Source organism: Oryza sativa, chromosome 1 (assembly GCF_034140825.1).
Source record: "Oryza sativa Japonica Group chromosome 1, ASM3414082v1".
Taxonomy (NCBI): domain Eukaryota; kingdom Viridiplantae; phylum Streptophyta; class Magnoliopsida; order Poales; family Poaceae; genus Oryza; species Oryza sativa.
In genome coordinates, this window is record NC_089035.1 from 43,779,418 (window position 1) to 43,797,083 (window position 17,666).

The window sequence follows — 17,666 nt, forward strand, 5'->3', positions numbered from 1 at the left end:
TAACCACACAAGAGAGGGGCAAAACACACACAACCGGAAATATAACCAACTCTTCCGCCGCCCCATCATTCCATTCAACAACCCAGAGCTTTGCTCCATTACCAAACTGAGTGTATCAACAAATTAATTACCAGTGCGCCTGCTTAAACATGATCAAACAAGAATACCTACCCACTCCCACTTCCAGCACACCTATGCCCAAAATTACTTCTACTACTTCCACCAAAACAAATATAATATCCCTTCCCTAATTACACTTCAATGCAGTACCAAACTACACAACACACCCCCCCCCCCCCACCAAGAATTCCATTTAAGTGTCAAAAATAAAATGCCAAAACTACATCACACTATCACAATGAACAAATCCGATCTAATAACGATCAGTTACAAAAATGAATGAATAGGCAGGCAGCGCAGCACATGGAATGTTGACCAATTCCATGTGCTATATGCTATTCCGGACTCATCAAACTCTCAAGTCAATGTTGGAGTGGATTCAATGGGACAGCGCATCTCAGCTTCACCTCCTTTATGCCGCATGCTATATGCTATTCCGGACTCTTCATCTCAAAGCTTTATTACAGCAAAGCAAATTAAAATATCATGTGTCCAGACTCCAGAGCCTGTGCCAATGCCTATGCCTATCCTGTCAGATCGCAACACAAATACTTGTACCATCTCATACTGTCTCCAAGCTGCCTTCCACGTTTCCAGTCACTAGTTAGTGAAGCAGAGTGAGCAATGTACAAATGCTACCAGGGGTTCTTATATTAGTCTACGTTGACGGAATCCTTTGGTGAAATGAGGTTGCATCAACTTGACATACAACCCATTCTTTTGCACCAGTGAATCATGCGTTCCCTGCTCAACTATCTTTCCACCATTCAGAACAACAATGTTATCCACATGCTTCATCATTGCCGCCCTATGTGCAATGAGAACTGTCGTCTTATTCCCCATAATCAATGTGTCGAGGGCCTCCTGCACCACTCTACTGGACTCGGATTCAATTGCAGAACTGGCTTCGTCAAGCAGCAAAATGGGTGCATTCTTCAGCACTACACGGGCAATGGCGATTCGCTGCTTCTGCCCAGGAGTTAAATCCACTCCCCTCATTCCCACATGTGTGTCATAGCCATGTGGCAAACTGCTAATGAAATGGTGAGCGTTCGCAATCCTAGCCGCCTCTTTCATCTCAGACTCTGTTGCATTGTGCCTTGCATAGATTATGTTCTCCCTTATGGTTGTGGAGAATATAACTGGGTCTTGAGGAACTAAACCCATGTGGCTCCGCAACCATCTCAAGTTGAACAGCTTCAGATCACGGCCATCCAATAAAACTTGCCCGGCGGTTGGATCATAGAATCTCTCTATCAAAGAAATTATCGTGCTCTTCCCTGATCCAGATACACCTACCACAGCAACAGTTTGTCCTCCATTGACTCTAAGGCTGAAATTACTCAAAACCATCGTCTCAGGGCGTGTAGGATAGCAAAAATCAACATTCCTGAATTCAATGCTACCATAGACATTGGGGGGTTTTAGCCCACTTGCATCATCTGGATCAATCTTGGGTGCACGATCAATAATTTCAAATACCGACGTCAGAGATTTTCGACGCTTGAGAATATATGGCGCAAGGCCAAATGGCTCCACCAGTGCAAAAGTCGCAAAAGAGAAGACAATGTACTCTTTAAGTGCTGTTACCAGACTAAGGTGCCCATTCTTAACAGCTACGGCTGTATACCACAGCAGAAGTGCATTGCAGGCGAAAAGAAGGAACTGAGATAAGCCAAAGGCAAAACCAATACCCATTCCATGAACCAAGCTTTTCCAAAGAATATTCCCAAGCTGCAGTCTGTAAAGTTCCATTATTTTGTTACCAGCACAAAATGCCACAACAGTATAGATATTCCTGACTGCATCCTCAAGAACCAAAGAAGCCTTCCTGTGCATCTCCTGAATTCCTCTTGAAAAGCCAGAAAGCCACATTTTCTGAGGGAAGGAAAAAAAAACAAATCCAGGCATGAGCTCCACATGATTTTCATTTTTCAACAAGCTCACTGTAAAACTTTTCATGTCAAGATCTGTGCATTCTCATTGGACAACTATATGAAGAAAAACAATTGTGGATTCAAATGTATACTTGACTCACATGCAAAACAAAAGAAGCAAAGCCACTATAAGCTATTCAAAACAGTGATAACAACTTTCTCAAGTACCTTTACATAGACTAAAAGTGAGACTCTTTATATCTTTGATCATAATGATGGTATGCTGGTTTATTAGCAGAATAATTATTTTCCATAAATGAATATATGGATACAGGCAACCTTTTTTTTTCTCGAAAACGCAGGAGAGCTGCATTTCATTTCATTAAGGGGAAGAAAAAACAATACAAAAACACAACACAAAGAAAAAACCAAAGTAGGAGTGCCCAAGCCCTCCTACCAAGACCCACACACACTAGACAACCCGGGGAGCTTAGTTGCCTAGATTAGCCGTCCCACTAAGGAGCTTTTGAAGGCGAGAAGCTCCAGCGACACCCCAAAGATGGCCCTCATTTTCTATCACTTACAAGACCGTCACTACTCTAGGATACAGGCAACCTGTAATTGGAATCTTAAAGCTTGTCTATTATTATCTCAAATAAGTCAGAAAATACCAAGTTCAAAATTGTAAACACAATGCATGTTCACTCTGCAAATTTGCATATGATTGAGAGCTTATCAGGTAGTATTGCATTACTTATTTTTGTTTTAATCTGAATTATCATATTATAGCTAATTCTAGATTAATAGTTTATCAACACCAAGAGGACAATAGTTATGCCACAGCTTTACCAAATCAAGCCTATGACTCTAGCAAGTCTGGACATGGTTGAGATGGGAATGATGTTGCCTCACTTGAAACAATGCCAATGCCAGGTAGCATTGAACAACATCAAAGAAAGTTAACAGTTGGACAGAGTTCAAAACTTCAACTGTTACCAAGACATAGCTAAAAGAACGTTGTAAATCTTAGTAGCATGTAATAAGCGTTCAGTATAAGATGCATCTATATAGGAAAATGTAAGATTAGTATAGACTTACGGCATTACCAGCTTGAAGAAATGTTGAAAATAGATGAGAACTAACCTGCGCAACTGCAGAAATTACAAGGATGGGCAAAGTTGCCAGGGCAACCAGAGCAACACGCCATTCTAGCAACATGCCAAGAAGAAGTGCCACAAAAATGGCTGCTGTATCCTGAATGAATATAGAAAGCCTGTTGCTGAAAGCAGCACGAACAAAAGTAGCATCATTTGCGAGTCGCATTGATAATATGTCTGCACTGTTTTCTTCTTCATCAAACCACCCTACTTCATTGCGCAAAATTGCTGGAATACAGTAAACAGAAAATGTAAGTTCCCTAAGAAATGTGAATTCTGATTGCAGTGGATATGTTAGATGTCTACTGCCGAATCATCTGTGCTATAGAAGCGTAGTGTCATGGACACACAATCACAAAATAGACATTATTTTAAATATGGATGTGATAAACAATCAAGAGTATGTTATAATGGTGGTATTGAACCAAATAGCGCAATGGAACTTTCCATGGCACATTTCAGAAGAGGCATACCTGAAAACATCATCCTTCTAACACGTTCAGTCATCTTCTCTCCCATTATACCAAAATAGAAGTGCTGTAAGAAGTTAGCTAGCACGGTTATTATACCCATGCCAACAATGAATGAGCAGTACTTATTGACTTCATCATGCACATCACGTACACCAATTCTATAGTATGCCACCACTATTAAAGATATTGTATAAGCAAGAAGAGGATTAAATGAACCAAAGCAAGCAGCACCAGCACTCCCTAATAGAGCATAAAAATACTCAGCAAGACTAAGTTCTACAAGCCTCCAAAACGATGGAGCTTTTGTTTTCTGCTTCTTTGACTCCTCAGCATGAAAATTGTCAAACATATCAAGAGGACGACTGAAAGTTTTTGAGTGCGAGCGCTCATTCTTTGGATCAGAAGTCAATAGTGGTGATATTGGTGATTCTGGATCTGAAGTATTTGAAGATTGTCGGTGTAGTGGGACATCAATTTTGGGAAGATCGGGCAATTTCATTTCAAAACTGTCCTGCCTTTTGATGGATGGAGCTCTCTCAGAAGCAACTGTAGGTAACCTAGTTTCTGCCATTTGTTCGGAAGGAGGGCTTTGAATATTTGGTGATTCGTGTGAGTTATGATTTGCATCTGAATTACGGAATGCAAGAAAACCGTGTGTTTTCTGAAGTGACGGCGACTTTGACATATTAGGAGATGATGACTCTTGGAAGCTGTGACTTGCTGAAGAATCCCTTTCAATTTGGAAGGAGCTAGGCTCTTTGTAGTTTCTTATCGGAGTCCTGAAACATTTTAGGTGGGAATGAGTCCTTCAAATCAACCATCAAAATTTAGGACACTTATAAGCTATGAAGAATAAACGTTATTTGATTGATGGGCAAATAAATAGCTAAGAGATTAAAAGTAGGGATATATACTGAACAATAAGAAAGAGCATAATATGATATGAGGCTATCTAAAGAAAATAAATTGTGAATCCTGAATGCACGAAAGGAAACTATTAAAACTGTGAAGTCAGAACAATTCACTCAAGCTGGAATACGATAGAGGCAGATAGTACTGGTTGTCCAGATTTCTTTTCTAATACATGTATCTTGGGACCTCAAAATTCAAATAAAAATAAAACATTTGCTAGCACCAAAGGAAATCAGGAAAATTCTCCAGCATTAATGCAGAACAAAAAAATACATGGTAATTAGATAAGATGGGTGCACTAACCGCTTTGGAAGTTTTGCTGCTTCTTCACACCTAAGTAGTTCTGCATAAAGGCCATCCAGATTTAACAACTCATCATGTGTTCCCATCTCAACAAGCTGACCTTCCTCCATTACAGCTATATAATCAGCATTCCTGATAAGACTGAGGCGTCTAGCTATGATGATGGTAGACCTACCAAGCATCAGAATATCTAGTGCTTCCTGAACAGCTTTCTCAGCCTCAAAATCAAGAGCACCAGTAACCTCATCCAGTAAAAGAATTGATGGATTTGAAAGCACAGCACGAGCAATGGAGAGCTTTATCTTTTGTTCTTCTGTCAGTGAAAGGCCAGCCCGACCAACCTATGTCATATTTAGGTTCACTAAATAAGCACGTTCACCGGTAAAAGAGAATAAGAAGTTTCACAGTTTCAATATATGTTAGAATAAAGCATGAACAGCACCTGAGTATCATATCCTTTTTCAAGTGAACTGATGAAAGTATGTGCATGAGCTGTCTTTGCTGCCTCCTCAATCTGGTCAGTTGTGGCAGATCTTCCATATGCAATATTTTCCCTGATGCTCAAGCTCAATAAAGCCGGTTCCTGGGTCACAAGTCCTATCTGGCTTCTTAACCACTCTAACTTCAGGTTCTTTATATTCTCTCCATCCAAAAGCACTTCACCTGCAACATATAACAAAGATGATTCAAATTCATAATTGAGTAAACAGAAAATAGCAAAGAATAGCTTGTAAGCATAATACCTAAAGTTGGATCATAGAAACGTTCCATGAGAGGAATAATGCTGCTTTTCCCTGAACCATTTCTGCCAACAAGAGCGACAGTCTTTCTAGCAGGTACAGTAAGGTAGAAACCACTTAAAATGGGGATTTCTGGGCGGGATAGATAACTGAAGTAGACATTGCGGAACTCAATGTTGCCTTGCACTGAAGGTAAGGTACGGCCATCCTGGTTTACAACAGAGGTTGAACGGCTAATCATTTCATAGAGCCTGTATGCAGCTATACGTCCTTGTTCAAAAGAATAGAAGTTTGTTGCTGCTTGATTAAGTCCCCTACAAACAATTGGGAACCATGAGTGTGCTGATCAATATAAAACTATAAGTAAGGCAATCTCTTAAAATTGGATGCTTACAGGCCACTCAGGATAATAGAAAACAGGGCTACTACAACTTCACCACCATTAGCTTTTCCATGAGATATAAGGAACCTCCCAACCCAAAGTTGTAAGGCACAAGAACATATGGCAAGGCCATATGTAAATCCAAGACCAAGACCTTGCACCAGACTTATCAGGATTCCATAGCGCAGTGTTGCTTGAAGTGAAGTAGCATAAGAATATTTTGCGAGGGTCTCATTTGTGAATGAGTACAAAGTCCTAATGTATAAGATTGCCTGCAATAATGAGAATGATTCAAATGGATGCATACCTTCATTAGCAATTAATAATAATGCTACATGCAGTTGCGAAAGGAAAGTGTGTTTTGTATTTTAGCAAGAGGTATATTCCTAGCTAAATCCACCATTCCGCACATCACTAGAGGCCTACCAATTTCAAGACCATAAATTTATTATCCTTTTAGACGATGATGTTGTACTCTCATCTTTTTAGAAATAGTCGTTTGTAGCGAGAAAGTAGGACAAACCAAGGTTATTCACGGATGAGATGTGGGCAGTCATTACAGGATAAAAGAAAGTCAAAGAATTTGAATACCTGTTCGGCAACGCTTGCTGCTTCACCATACGCATCCTGAATGTTTTCTGCAAGCCTGTGGAGAAAAATATTTGATATTCCTCCTGCAGCAACAATGAACGGACCAGTAGCCAATGTCAAAAGAGCTATTTGCCAACAGTTGACCAAACCGATGATAAGACCACCAAAAAAGGTAGCCATGTTGTGAATGTAGTTCCCAACCTAAAAGAACAAAGCCAGAATGGGAGAATAACCCTTGTCAGTCAGATAAGCATGCGATTTGTTGTGAATAATCATGAAGGCTCATAATTACTCACTTTCTCACTCAGCGCAGACTGGATGAGTAAGACATCACTCAGCACTTGACTGACAATATCACCATTGTTCCCATAGGTATCAAAGAAACTCATGTCTTGATTTAACAACACTTGTACATACTTTGATCTTATCACTGCTGTCTGCCTTTCCCCAGTAAGAATCCAGCATGAAACCTCTATAGATATAACAGACAGTGAATTTGTTAGAATAAAAGAAAACAGAGAGTGCATAAAAAGCTGATGTAGCCTCATCTTACCTATCCATCCCGCAAAGAAAACGCCAATGGCAATATATAGGAAGTGTAAAGCATGCTGCGGGTAAAACACTTAGTTACTAACTTCCAAAACACAAAGATACATAATTCTGAGAAAAAATGATTATACAGAGATAGAAGGACAAGCAAATGCTGATATTCACATAAAAGTGAGTGTAACCAATTAGATAGATGGACAAGAGATGCATAAATGAGTGTAGAAATGCACAGATATTAGTGTGGAGGTTAGAAAATTGTGAAGGTTTAGAAAACCAGCAAGCTGCCAAAGTAATTTTACTAGTAAATGAATTTGCAAAGGTTCATCGCGTGAGAGCGAATTGTTTCATTCAGTGTGTTGGAGCGAAAGGTTGGTTCCAGCTGAACACGCATAAATGCATAGGTCATAGAAAAGCTAGCGAAAGCGGCACATTCAGACATGGAGTGATATAAGCTTCAACCATACGCCTATAAACACCGGTAGCAATACCATATCGTAAAAGGTCAGCAGCTTATCTAAATCAACATCAGAGAGAGGCAGAAATAAATAATGACAGCTTACCAAACAAGCCTAAGAATAAATCTGCAGTCTAATACTAACTAGGTAGTTTGCTTATGAAATTGGAGATAACTAATGCAAAGCTGGCAGAAGAATTGTAACTGTAACAACCAAGGAAATTTGCATGATTACTGCGCCAAGTAAGAAGGAATGTTGATTTGCGGGGTGGGGCGGGGCGTACGTATACCATATATGTAGGAGTGGAGTGGCATGTATATGAGAAAAATGGAGATCTGGTAGTACGTATGAGAAAGGGGAATGAAGGAACCTTACCTGGTTGATGTGGTGGAAAAGGTCGTGGTTGTGGCGGCCATGAAGCGAGTGGATGGCGGTGCCGAAGAGGTGGAGGTAGACGACGAGGGCCACCCCGTGGGCGGCGGCGGCAAGGGCGCCGGCGGACATGAGCGCCCAGTCGAGGCGGTCGGCGCAGGCGAAGAGGCGCTTGAAGGGGACGGCGGCGGGGGGCGGATCGGGCTCGTCGTCCCCATCGTCGAGGGCGGCGGCGGCGTCATCCTCCGGAGGCGGCGCGGCGTCCCCGGCGAGGTCAGCGGCGTAGGGAGAGGGGGATTCCGGCGGCTCGGAGGCCTCGGAGACGGGAGTGAGAGGCTGGACGTGCGGCGGGGACCAGCCGAAGAGGCCCCGCGAAACCATGAGCAGCGGCTAGTACTCGTCGGCGGCGGAGGCAGATTTGAATGGCATCCACACTACCTTAGTAGCTAGCTAGTCAAACAAGGTAGTCCAGTCTAGAAGAAGACCCAAGAAGAAGAAGAAGAAGAAGAATGCTTCATGGGCGGGCGGCGGGCGGCGAGGTGAATCGGTCAGTGGTGGCGGACCTCGATCGCCGGCCGACCCGGATCGGAGCCCAACACCAAGACCAAGAGGGGAATACCACTACTACTCGCCACACTAGCCTACTACTGCTACTGCTACTGCTGTTGCTTTCCTCTTTAGGTTTAGGTTTACAGGTTGGCTCTTTTTACCGCTCAACACCTCCATCTTCTGCTGTTTTGCGTTTTCGGGTTCCTGCTACTCTACTCTTTGCCTCTTTACTCCTCCTCTTTACTCTCTTATTAAAAAATAATAAAAGTCATAAATAGCTCAGATAATATTGGACAACCATGTAAAATTCTAAGCACAAGCCCAACTAACTGATCTAAGAGGGTGTAAAGTTTTGGTGTGTCACATCGGGTATTATATATGGTGTTGTATTGGGTGTCCGCGCACTAATAAAAAAACTAATTATAGAATCCGTCAGTAAACCACGAGACAAATTTATTAAGCCTAATTAATCCGTCATTAGAAAATGTCTAATGTAGCACCACATTGTCAAATCATGGAGCAATTACGCTTAAAAGATACATCTCGCAAATTAATCGCAATCTGTGCAATTAATTATTTTTTTAACCCATATTTAATACTTTATGCAGGTGTTCAAACGTTTGATGTGACATGGTGAAAAATTTTGGGGTGGGATCTAAGCCTAAAGATTCTCGCAACTTCATGTTTTCCATACTGAATTTTTATAGCCCACTTAATGAATTTCACACTCTGTTAGCAAAATGGGCAGAACTCTACTCTAAATTCCAAGTGCTATAGTTCTTGTCAATGATTTCCATCATCAACTAGAGCGGCAGAGACCTAGGAGTTCGGGCGGAAGAGGATTTCCTCGACGTCGGTGGAGGAGAACTGGGATTTCAGCAAGATATGCGGTCCTAGGGGCGGTGGAAGGTTGGGAGTCCGGGAGGCGGAAGAGGATCTCGACAATGACAGCTGCTCTATATGCGGCGAAGGCGCGGAAGCGGATCCCGTCTAGTCGGCTAGTTTTGACTGGACGACAACTAATGAGGGTGGGCTAACCAGCGGCACGTGGCATCAATTCAACTCACCTAAAGCAAATGTGTACCGAGGTCATGGTTTTTTTATGGTTGTATGTTCTCTTCTTGTTTTTTTTATGGTTATATGTTCTCTTCTTGTTGAGATGCGAGTCTAAGTGTTTTAGGTATTCATTTCGTTATATATACCCTATGTGGATAATTTGGTTATGTATATCCTTGTTGGATATTGAGACTGGATTAATGAAAAATCATTATTTTAAAAGAATCATCAACTAGAGCTGCGAAACAAGTTCTGTTGAACAGTAGAGGACAAGATACCATAACGATTTTTGCAGATGTACCACTAAAATGAAATTTAGGAGCACACGAAGTAGTATTGATTTCAGGACTACGGGAATTATTTCAGAGTTTAGATTAAGTGCTGAATTCATAGCTTAGATTCAGGAATTCCACAAAAGTTAAGATTTGAATTAATGATTTCGAAAGAAAAATCAGAACACTAAATTCAGAGCTATAGCAGTGTGCATTTCCCCTGTTCAACAACAATGAAAGCAGCATGCATGCATGATTAACAGCTCATCTCCCTCTACAGTTCATCTCCTAGATGTAGGAGACAAGAAAACACAATAAACAGGTTATTTTGTGCAATCATCATGCGTCCATCTATTATGATCTATCCCACGCACACTCGCCGCCTTTGTTTGTTAGCGCGGGCAGCGGGGATATATGGCGCCCATTCATGCAGCCAATTTGTTAGATTCATATATATCGCGCGCCTCTCAGAATAACAACTCCACTCCACTGTAAAACAAACAAAATCTGATAAAACCAGTTCGTTCATGCATGGCAGATCGAATCGAACGGCTGTTGACTTTAAAACAGAGTTTTAAAAAAATAAAGAGGACATATGCATGATAGGACTATCAAATTCCACTCCATCTCGAGCTTATTGTTATTATCAAATAAAAGAGGTAGGTGATGCTAACAACCAAAGAACCGAATTAAATCTAACGACTGACATGATCTAAATAAAAGGAAGGAAGCTGAATCTGCTGATGCTGCTAGGTGGGCAGGTGCTGGAGATGGAGGATGGATATTGTCCATCAAATCGAATTCGAATTGGGGGCGAAGAAGATCTCGGAGTCGAGCCTCTTGGAGCGGAAGAGGTTCTCCATCTCCGGGGTGGTGTTGAAGGAGGCCTGGAGCACGGCGGGGGAGATGGCCTTCCAGACGGAGGTCCTCCCGGCGAGGTGGGAGAAGATGGGGTTGGGAGTGGTGATGATGGAGAACCACTCCATGCCGGTGTCGTCGGCGATCTTGGAGACGACGAAGAACCTGGGGACGATGAAGAGGCAGCCACCCTCGGCGCGGGTCTCCAGCACGCGCGTCCCGTCGATGCCCACCACCTGCACGCGCCCGCTGCCCCGCACGATGTACGTCACCTGGTACGCCGAGTCGCACGAGAACCCCGGCGAGCACATGGAGTGGCCGTCGATCCTCACCAGGTCGGCGCCCAGCCCCACCTCCTTCACCAGCGGCAGGTTCTGCGTGTTCAGCACCACCACGCGGCCCCCGTTCTTGATGTCCACGTCCAGCGGCGCCTCCAAGCAGTTGAGCACCATGCCCTCCCTGTCCTTGTCGCAACCCTCGGGCATCCTGAAGCCATCCTTGAGCTTCACGATGCCGGCGCCGGGCTGGGTGGAGACGAGGGAGGCAGCGGCGTCCTGCGGGAGGTCCCAGGCGCGGGCGACGAACTCGGTGGAGAAGCCGGTGAAGATGCCGGTGGAGCCGGTGAGCTGCATGTTGGTGAAGCGGCCGGCGGTGTGGCCCTTGGATGTGTCCCCGAGGAAGAGGACGACGAGTTCGGTGGTGGCGGCGTGCAGGTTGTGCCACCAGGTGACAACGCCGAATGGAAGGGCGAGCGCGTCGCCCTCTTTGATGGGTAGGATCTTCTCGGAGGGGGTCTCGGGGAGGAGAACGGCGCAGGTGCCCTTGCCCTGGAGGACGTAGGCCACCTTAGCCGAATCGGAGTAGAAGGGGAGGGCGAGGCCTCCGGCGGCAAGCGAGAGTTTGGCGGCGCCGATGGAGGCGGCGCGGAGCATGGGCAGCTCGGAGGGGGACCAATCAAAGTACGAGCCGCCTTCGCCGCCGTAGGACTTGGCGGGACGCTTGGGACTCAGGTCCATGACCATGGCCTCAGCCGACGCCGCCGAATCGGATGAAGTGCGCTGCACCATGATCTTAATTGCTAGGAAGTGATCGTGGATTGGATGAACTGAATGAAGAAGGTGAAGTGATTAACTGGGAGGGAGACTGATCATTGTAGCTATTTATAGAAGATGCTCCAGTCCAGGTGGGGTGGGAGTGACTGCGTACATGCAGCAAGTTCAGTTGGTTGCATTCAAAGATAATTATCGTCAGTTAGCCGGATAAGGAAGCTGATGGCCTGCGATCCTTGGATCCGTTCCCGGTTGGATCGGATCGGGCGATGAATCACTTATCTTCCGAGACGTCCGTTCCGTTCGTGTATTGACTCGTAGTACTGAGGCCTGGCCGGCCCAGATCGATTACCTGCCGCCCGCGCCAGCGCGACCTTGCGTGCATGGACCCCATCTCACCACCTCCGCACTTCCGCTCCATCATCAACCCAAAATATATTAATTAAAATTCCGAATAAGAACAAAATAGATTCCAAATAAGCTTTAAAATATCACTAAAATTCAAAAACAAGAGTAAAAATTTAAATAAATAAATACTGCATACCAAGACTACTAATTAAAATCCGAACTAAGTAATAAAATAAATCCCGAAATTGATTTTCAATACTAATTTCAAATAAACCTTCAAAATAAGAAATTTGGAATAAATTCATAATAAAATTTATTAAAAATACAAAGTGTGTAATTGCTAGATATATGGGACTAAAAGAAAAGCACCGATGTTCACTTTCGATAACTAGAAATTACCATATATTAATTGAAGAAAAAAATAAAAATACTACATAAATGAAAAAATAAATAAATGAAGTGTTCCATAGGAATTAGACAAGAGGCACATATGTGTTCTATTTTGATTATCAAAACAACAAAATATAACATTAAAAATTTTAAAAAAAGGTACACATCAGACTTTAGAAAAAAATATTATGTAAATTAGTTTTACTAGAGCCGCGAGAAGGCAAGCTGCTCCAGTGACGAATATTAGGAGCTGTGGGAGGGCTCCTATAGCTCCTCTCTCCTTGCCTTCGTCCTCTCATCCGCTGCCGCAGGACACCACGACTCCCTCCTCGGTACCTCTTTGTTGTTTGCTGTGTTCCTTGCCAATAGCTTGGGAGCAAAGGGAATGACATAGAGAAGAGAGAGAGAGAGGGGGGGGGGGTGAAGGGGGTTTGAAGGAAGTGGGACTCACCGACATATGCCTCCCCACTATACTTTTTATTTGTTTATCTCACGTATGGACCCAAACATTTTATTTTATTTTTTAAAAAAATATTGCTTATAGTGCCACATCAACGCCACATGGGACATGAATCAAGTCAAACCATCCACGTAGGCGGTACATCAGTTGAAACCGTAGTTTAAACCGTTTTGGGATCTAATTTCGTTTCAGGGACAACTTAGGCTGAGTTCGTTTGGAGAACAAAGGGAGTTTGTTTGTTTCGTTTTCCGCGCGCACGCTTCCCAAACTACTAAATGGTGTGTTTTTTGTAAAAATTTTCTATATGAAAGTTGTTTTAAAAAATCATATTAATCTATTTTTGAAGTTTAAAATAGTTAATAATCAATTAATCATGCGCTAATGGCTCACCTCGTTTTGCGTTTCTTCCAATCTTCTCAATCACCTTTCCCTCAAACACAGCCTTAGGGACCTTAAGTGAACTTATCCTAATACTCTTACTCCGGACGGGCTCACTGAATTAACTTTGGCCCAGAAACTCCATCTCTCCCTTATGCCTTTCTTTGCAAGGCCCAATACCGTATCTTCCAATTTTTTTTTCTTTTCTTTCCCATTTCCATACCTAGTATTCTACCTTGATCATTGAAGCCTTTCCAAAAGAAAAAAGAAATGATCCAAAAAAAGAAAGAAAATAAAGGGATTGATCATTGGAGTAGAGTGCTCCGTAGTCCATTGGCTGCCTGCCTGCCTGGCAGCATCAGATTCTATTCTAGTCGTGGATGAGAAGCTTCTCACCATTGCCCATAGATTGCAAACCTTTTTCTGAGTGTGAACCAGATATGATATGAACAAAAACCTAACAGGATTGATCAGAATCATATCGAAATCAATAATTTAACATGAATAAAAAGACAAAAAAAAACTAAGCTAGGGCTATGTTTAGATCCAAAGTTTGAATCTAAACTTCAGTCCTTTTACATCACATCAACATGTCATACACACACAACTTTTTCAGTCACATCATCTCCAATTTCAACCAAAATTCAAACTTTACGCTGAAGTAAACACAGCCTAGCTTGAACGCCGAATTTGCTGCTGGTGAACCGTACAGAACTCTCAACATTCCAAATGAAGAAAAGGAGCTAACTACAGGGGTTGTTCATATAAACCTCAACATTCCAGCAGCCATTTGCATATACTATATCAGAAAAGCAAGCACGATGTATATATGCAGATAGAGCATACTACGATTAGCTAAAAAGTGAAAGGAGGTAGAGTATATATTTGTCCCCAAAAAAAAAGGAAAAAGAGGAGACTGCCAAATTATTTTCGATTATTCCTCCGGACCTAAGGTGTACAAATTAACGAGAGTCGGAGCTTCACCAGAAGCCGCCGATGGTGCATAGCATGTGATTTTTTTTCTTTTCTTTTCTTTTGCGGCCGGGGGTTTGGGCCTTGGGGGCTACTGTCTACACTAGTCCACTCGTCAACTGAATTTGCTTAGCTTTTGATTAATTCTAGCTTAATCAGTGCGTGTATTAATTCTAGCTTAATTAGCTAGCCGTCTCCTGGCGTTGCCATTTGCCTTTCTTTTTTCTTCCTTTCTTTCAGGGGTTAGGCTCGAGGTGAAGAAATTCAGGGAGCAATTACTAGCTAGTACTATATAGTATATACTAATGCAGTGGGTGCCTATATATGCTTACATTCTTAATCTTGTTAAAATTTTGTGATTCATTCTTTTTTCTCTTGACCAACAAGAAGCAACCATCATCAGCCTTTTTTCTGCTAAAAGGAGTGACTGACTGTCTAACTACTTGCTCCATTCAGATGCAGCAGTAGGAGGAGTGTCTCCATGTTGAGCATATGCACTTGAGATGGGAGAACACGTAGTAAGACTGGGAGTAATTAAAGATGAACAAGTAAGTATAGGTGACAGGAACGGAGCACCGACTGAAGAGCTTACCGACCGATTGATTGTTCAGTTCAGTGCAGACAATCATCATTTGATCATGATGAACCAATTAATGACTCACCAAATTAAGTAAGAAAGATAAACCCAAAGTCGTCAATATGTAGGGTCCCTAAAGAAAAGAAAAGAGCAGTAATAAGTACCAATGTCAACAAAGCAAATTGCTCAGCTGATCCGTGCCTATTTTTTTATTATTTATATATACTTAAACCACTGACTCATACTAATTCGTAAACAAGTAATCCTGCACTGCATGAGTTTCAAACTGATGGGCCGAAAGGTAAGGTACGTGCAGATGCCTTATTCATTTCCGCGGAGGAAGAAAGAGTGGTTCTCCTTCAGTTGAGTCAACCTTTACTAATCCAATTTCTACATTTCGACGGCGACGTACCTGCAGTCTAATTAGTAAACTGTAGTAGTGAGCAAATTGTACTAGAATTTTAATAATCCGCTTGCATCATTGCCTAGTTGCCTCTTGTCTCATCTCTCATCTCTCATCTTCTAGTTGTGGTACACAGTCTATCAATCTGCATTTGACTAGCTTGCAGCTAGCACTTGGTCTATGTCTCTCTGATTATTTCTTTTACTAATTGTTTGCTAATTAATGAATGTATGGCGGCCTGATTAGTTGTAGTAATTAGCAGAGAAAAATTAAAATAAGTGTGGTAGAGCAGCATGTATGTACGTCCTGTTGCGCATGTGAAGGAATCTGTATACGTATGTATTTATGCAGTGTGGATGCCATCTCTTATACTGTATTCATGAAACAGACAATAAGACAAAACTAAAAGACCCGATGTTGATCTCGATCTGTACGTACTTAATTATTGCATAGTATATGGAGTACAGTATATAGGTAAGTACAAAAGATGATGTTTATATAGGAGTAAAACACTAGCGCAGTATACTGTGGTAGCTAAAATTAAAACGAATAAGAAATGGACAGCACAGTGGGGGCAGGGGCAGAGAAGCAAAGCAAAGGTTCGTTTGGTGGGCCTATGCTGAAGTCGCTGCTGCTGGGGTGGGGAGTTTAAAAGAAGCAGCAGCAATCAGCAAGCAAGAAGAGGCACGCGCGCGCGATGCGAGAGCAAAGCAAAATCAGCAGCAAACTACAGTAGTAGTACAGTAATTAACAAGCAGAGGAGGCAGTAGGCATGGCGTCTGTGGTGTTGAAGGATCTGAACAAGCGGCTGCTGGGCCTCTCCTGCTCCTCCGCCGCCTCCACCTCCATCGTCCTCTCCGGCCACTCGCCGCCGCACCTCCGAGACCCAGCTCGCACCAGCAACAGCAGCAAGAAGAAGAAGACGAAGGCGAACAAGAGCAAGCAGCAGCTGGTTAGCCCTGCAAGCTCGTCCAGGTTCCTTCTCAACTCCTCCCGGATGCAACCCAGCGCGGATGAGTTGCCGCCGCCCTTCGTCATCCCGGTTGCTGTCGCGGCTGCGGCGGAGGAGAATGAGATCGTAGCTGCTGCAGTGGAAGGAGGAGGAGGAGAAGAGGAAAAGAGAGAGTCATCGTCGCAGGTGGAGGTGGTGGTCCTGCGGGTGTCCCTGCACTGCAAGGGATGCGCGGGGAAGGTGAAGAAGCACATCTCCAAGATGGAGGGCGTCACCTCCTTGGACATCGACATCGCCACCAAGAAGGTCACCGTCGTCGGCCACGTCACGCCGCTGTCCGTGCTCACTGCCGTCTCCAAGATCAAGCCCGCACAGTTCTGGCCCATCTCCTCCTCCTCATCGCCCATGCCTCCACGCGCTTCCGCTTCCTTCTGATTTCTCATCCACCCTGCTTACTGCTTGCTTCACCCTTAATTTTAGATTATTATGTGCACTAGTATCTGTAAGTACTACTGTATACGGAAATTTATAAAAGCCATTTTTTTTCATGAAATGTGAGGGGGTATCAATTCACAGATTATGAACTACGAGAAAGTTATCGATGCATCTTAATAGCTAGTGAGAGAAATATCATCGATACAACTTACCTCGTAAATGCTCTCAAATTATACTTCAACAATTTTCATTTTAAATATAAAAAACTTACTATTAGCACTAATTACGCCTAACACAACTGAACCATGGTTGGAGACCTATGATTTTGAATAGGATGAAACGAGTGTAGGTAAAAAGTACAGTCTGACGATATTTTAGATGATGTGGAACAGTAGTACTGTAGTACAATACAAATTAATATGACGTTGAATTAGTGTGAACCGAACAAATTCCTACTAGTAGCTACTAGCATATCTAACTTGAAACGAAAAGAAAGGGGAATTCTTCTTCTGTCCGCCCGGCTTAGGTAGGTGAGTGGAGAAGAAAAAGAAAAGATAAGTTCAAGTTGGAACTTATCCTGGTGCTAGCTTGTACCACGTATCATTTTTTTTCAGGATCTCTATTAGTATTAATTAATTGAAGTAATCAGTGGGTGGATGGATGGATGAGCGCGTAGTACGTGTTCCTGCTAGCCACTTTCATATTCTCTGCTTTGGTTAGATACGATGCTTCCTAGATACAGTACTTACAGAGATTACTACTCCTTCCATGTCTCGCATGCATCCCCAGAGTAATCAGCGCGTTTTTTTTGCCTTCTGGCTATCAATTACAGTACATTTGTGTTTAAAAGACAGGCTAATCCCATACAGTCACAAGTCTTCTGTTCAGTAAAAAAAAAAGGTACAGTGATTGTTCTGTACAAATAAAAAAAGGATAAAGCAGAAAAAGAGAGGCGACCGCATAGCGCAGTGGATTAGCGCGTCTGACTTCGGATCAGAAGGTCGTGGGTTCGACTCCCACTGTGGTCGTTTTCTTT

General features: G+C 42.9%; 3 protein-coding genes and 1 non-coding gene across 4 annotated transcripts; 2 read left to right on the top strand and 2 right to left on the bottom strand.

Moving 5' to 3' along the window:
* Nucleotides 1-68: 68 nt before the first annotated feature.
* LOC4324305 (ABC transporter B family member 20) lies at nt 69-8,583 on the bottom strand. Its single transcript, XM_015785524.3, has 11 exons — nt 7,935-8,583; nt 7,109-7,163; nt 6,852-7,027; nt 6,556-6,756; nt 5,977-6,236; nt 5,586-5,896; nt 5,285-5,505; nt 4,843-5,183; nt 3,628-4,406; nt 3,141-3,382; nt 69-1,998 (listed from the first exon to the last, which is right to left on the bottom strand). The coding sequence occupies exons 1-11, from the start codon at nt 8,310-8,312 to the stop codon at nt 769-771; spliced, it is 4,194 nt and encodes a 1,397-aa protein (XP_015641010.1). The 5' UTR covers nt 8,313-8,583; the 3' UTR covers nt 69-768.
* A 1,733-nt stretch (nt 8,584-10,316) lies between these two features.
* LOC4324306 (11S globulin seed storage protein 2) lies at nt 10,317-11,883 on the bottom strand. The gene has a single exon (XM_015785625.3). It carries the CDS (start codon nt 11,731-11,733, stop codon nt 10,600-10,602), a length of 1,134 nt encoding a protein of 377 aa, XP_015641111.1. The 5' UTR covers nt 11,734-11,883; the 3' UTR covers nt 10,317-10,599.
* A 4,041-nt stretch (nt 11,884-15,924) lies between these two features.
* Nucleotides 15,925-16,748, top strand: LOC4324307 (protein SODIUM POTASSIUM ROOT DEFECTIVE 3). The gene has a single exon (XM_015785679.3). It carries the CDS (start codon nt 16,016-16,018, stop codon nt 16,628-16,630), a length of 615 nt encoding a protein of 204 aa, XP_015641165.1. The 5' UTR covers nt 15,925-16,015; the 3' UTR covers nt 16,631-16,748.
* An 836-nt stretch (nt 16,749-17,584) lies between these two features.
* Nucleotides 17,585-17,658, top strand: TRNAR-UCG (transfer RNA arginine (anticodon UCG)). The gene has a single exon. It is a non-coding gene; the product is annotated as a tRNA-Arg (tRNA).
* Nucleotides 17,659-17,666: the final 8 nt, after the last annotated feature.

Bases quoted from the DNA above. Each gene is read 5' to 3' on its own strand.
- LOC4324305 (XM_015785524.3), bottom strand. From the start codon at position 8,312: ATGGTTTCGCGGGGCCTCTTCGGCTGGTCCCCGCCGCACGTCCAGCCT. The intron at 3,383-3,627 runs GTATGCCTCTTC...ACTGTATTCCAG, and splicing joins TAGAAGGATGATGTTTTCAG to CAATTTTGCGCAATGAAGTA. The intron at 1,999-3,140 runs GTTAGTTCTCAT...TCCTTCCCTCAG, and splicing joins TAATTTCTGCAGTTGCGCAG to AAAATGTGGCTTTCTGGCTT.
- LOC4324307 (XM_015785679.3), top strand. From the start codon at position 16,016: ATGGCGTCTGTGGTGTTGAAGGATCTGAACAAGCGGCTGCTGGGCCTC.
- LOC4324306 (XM_015785625.3), bottom strand. From the start codon at position 11,733: ATGGTGCAGCGCACTTCATCCGATTCGGCGGCGTCGGCTGAGGCCATG.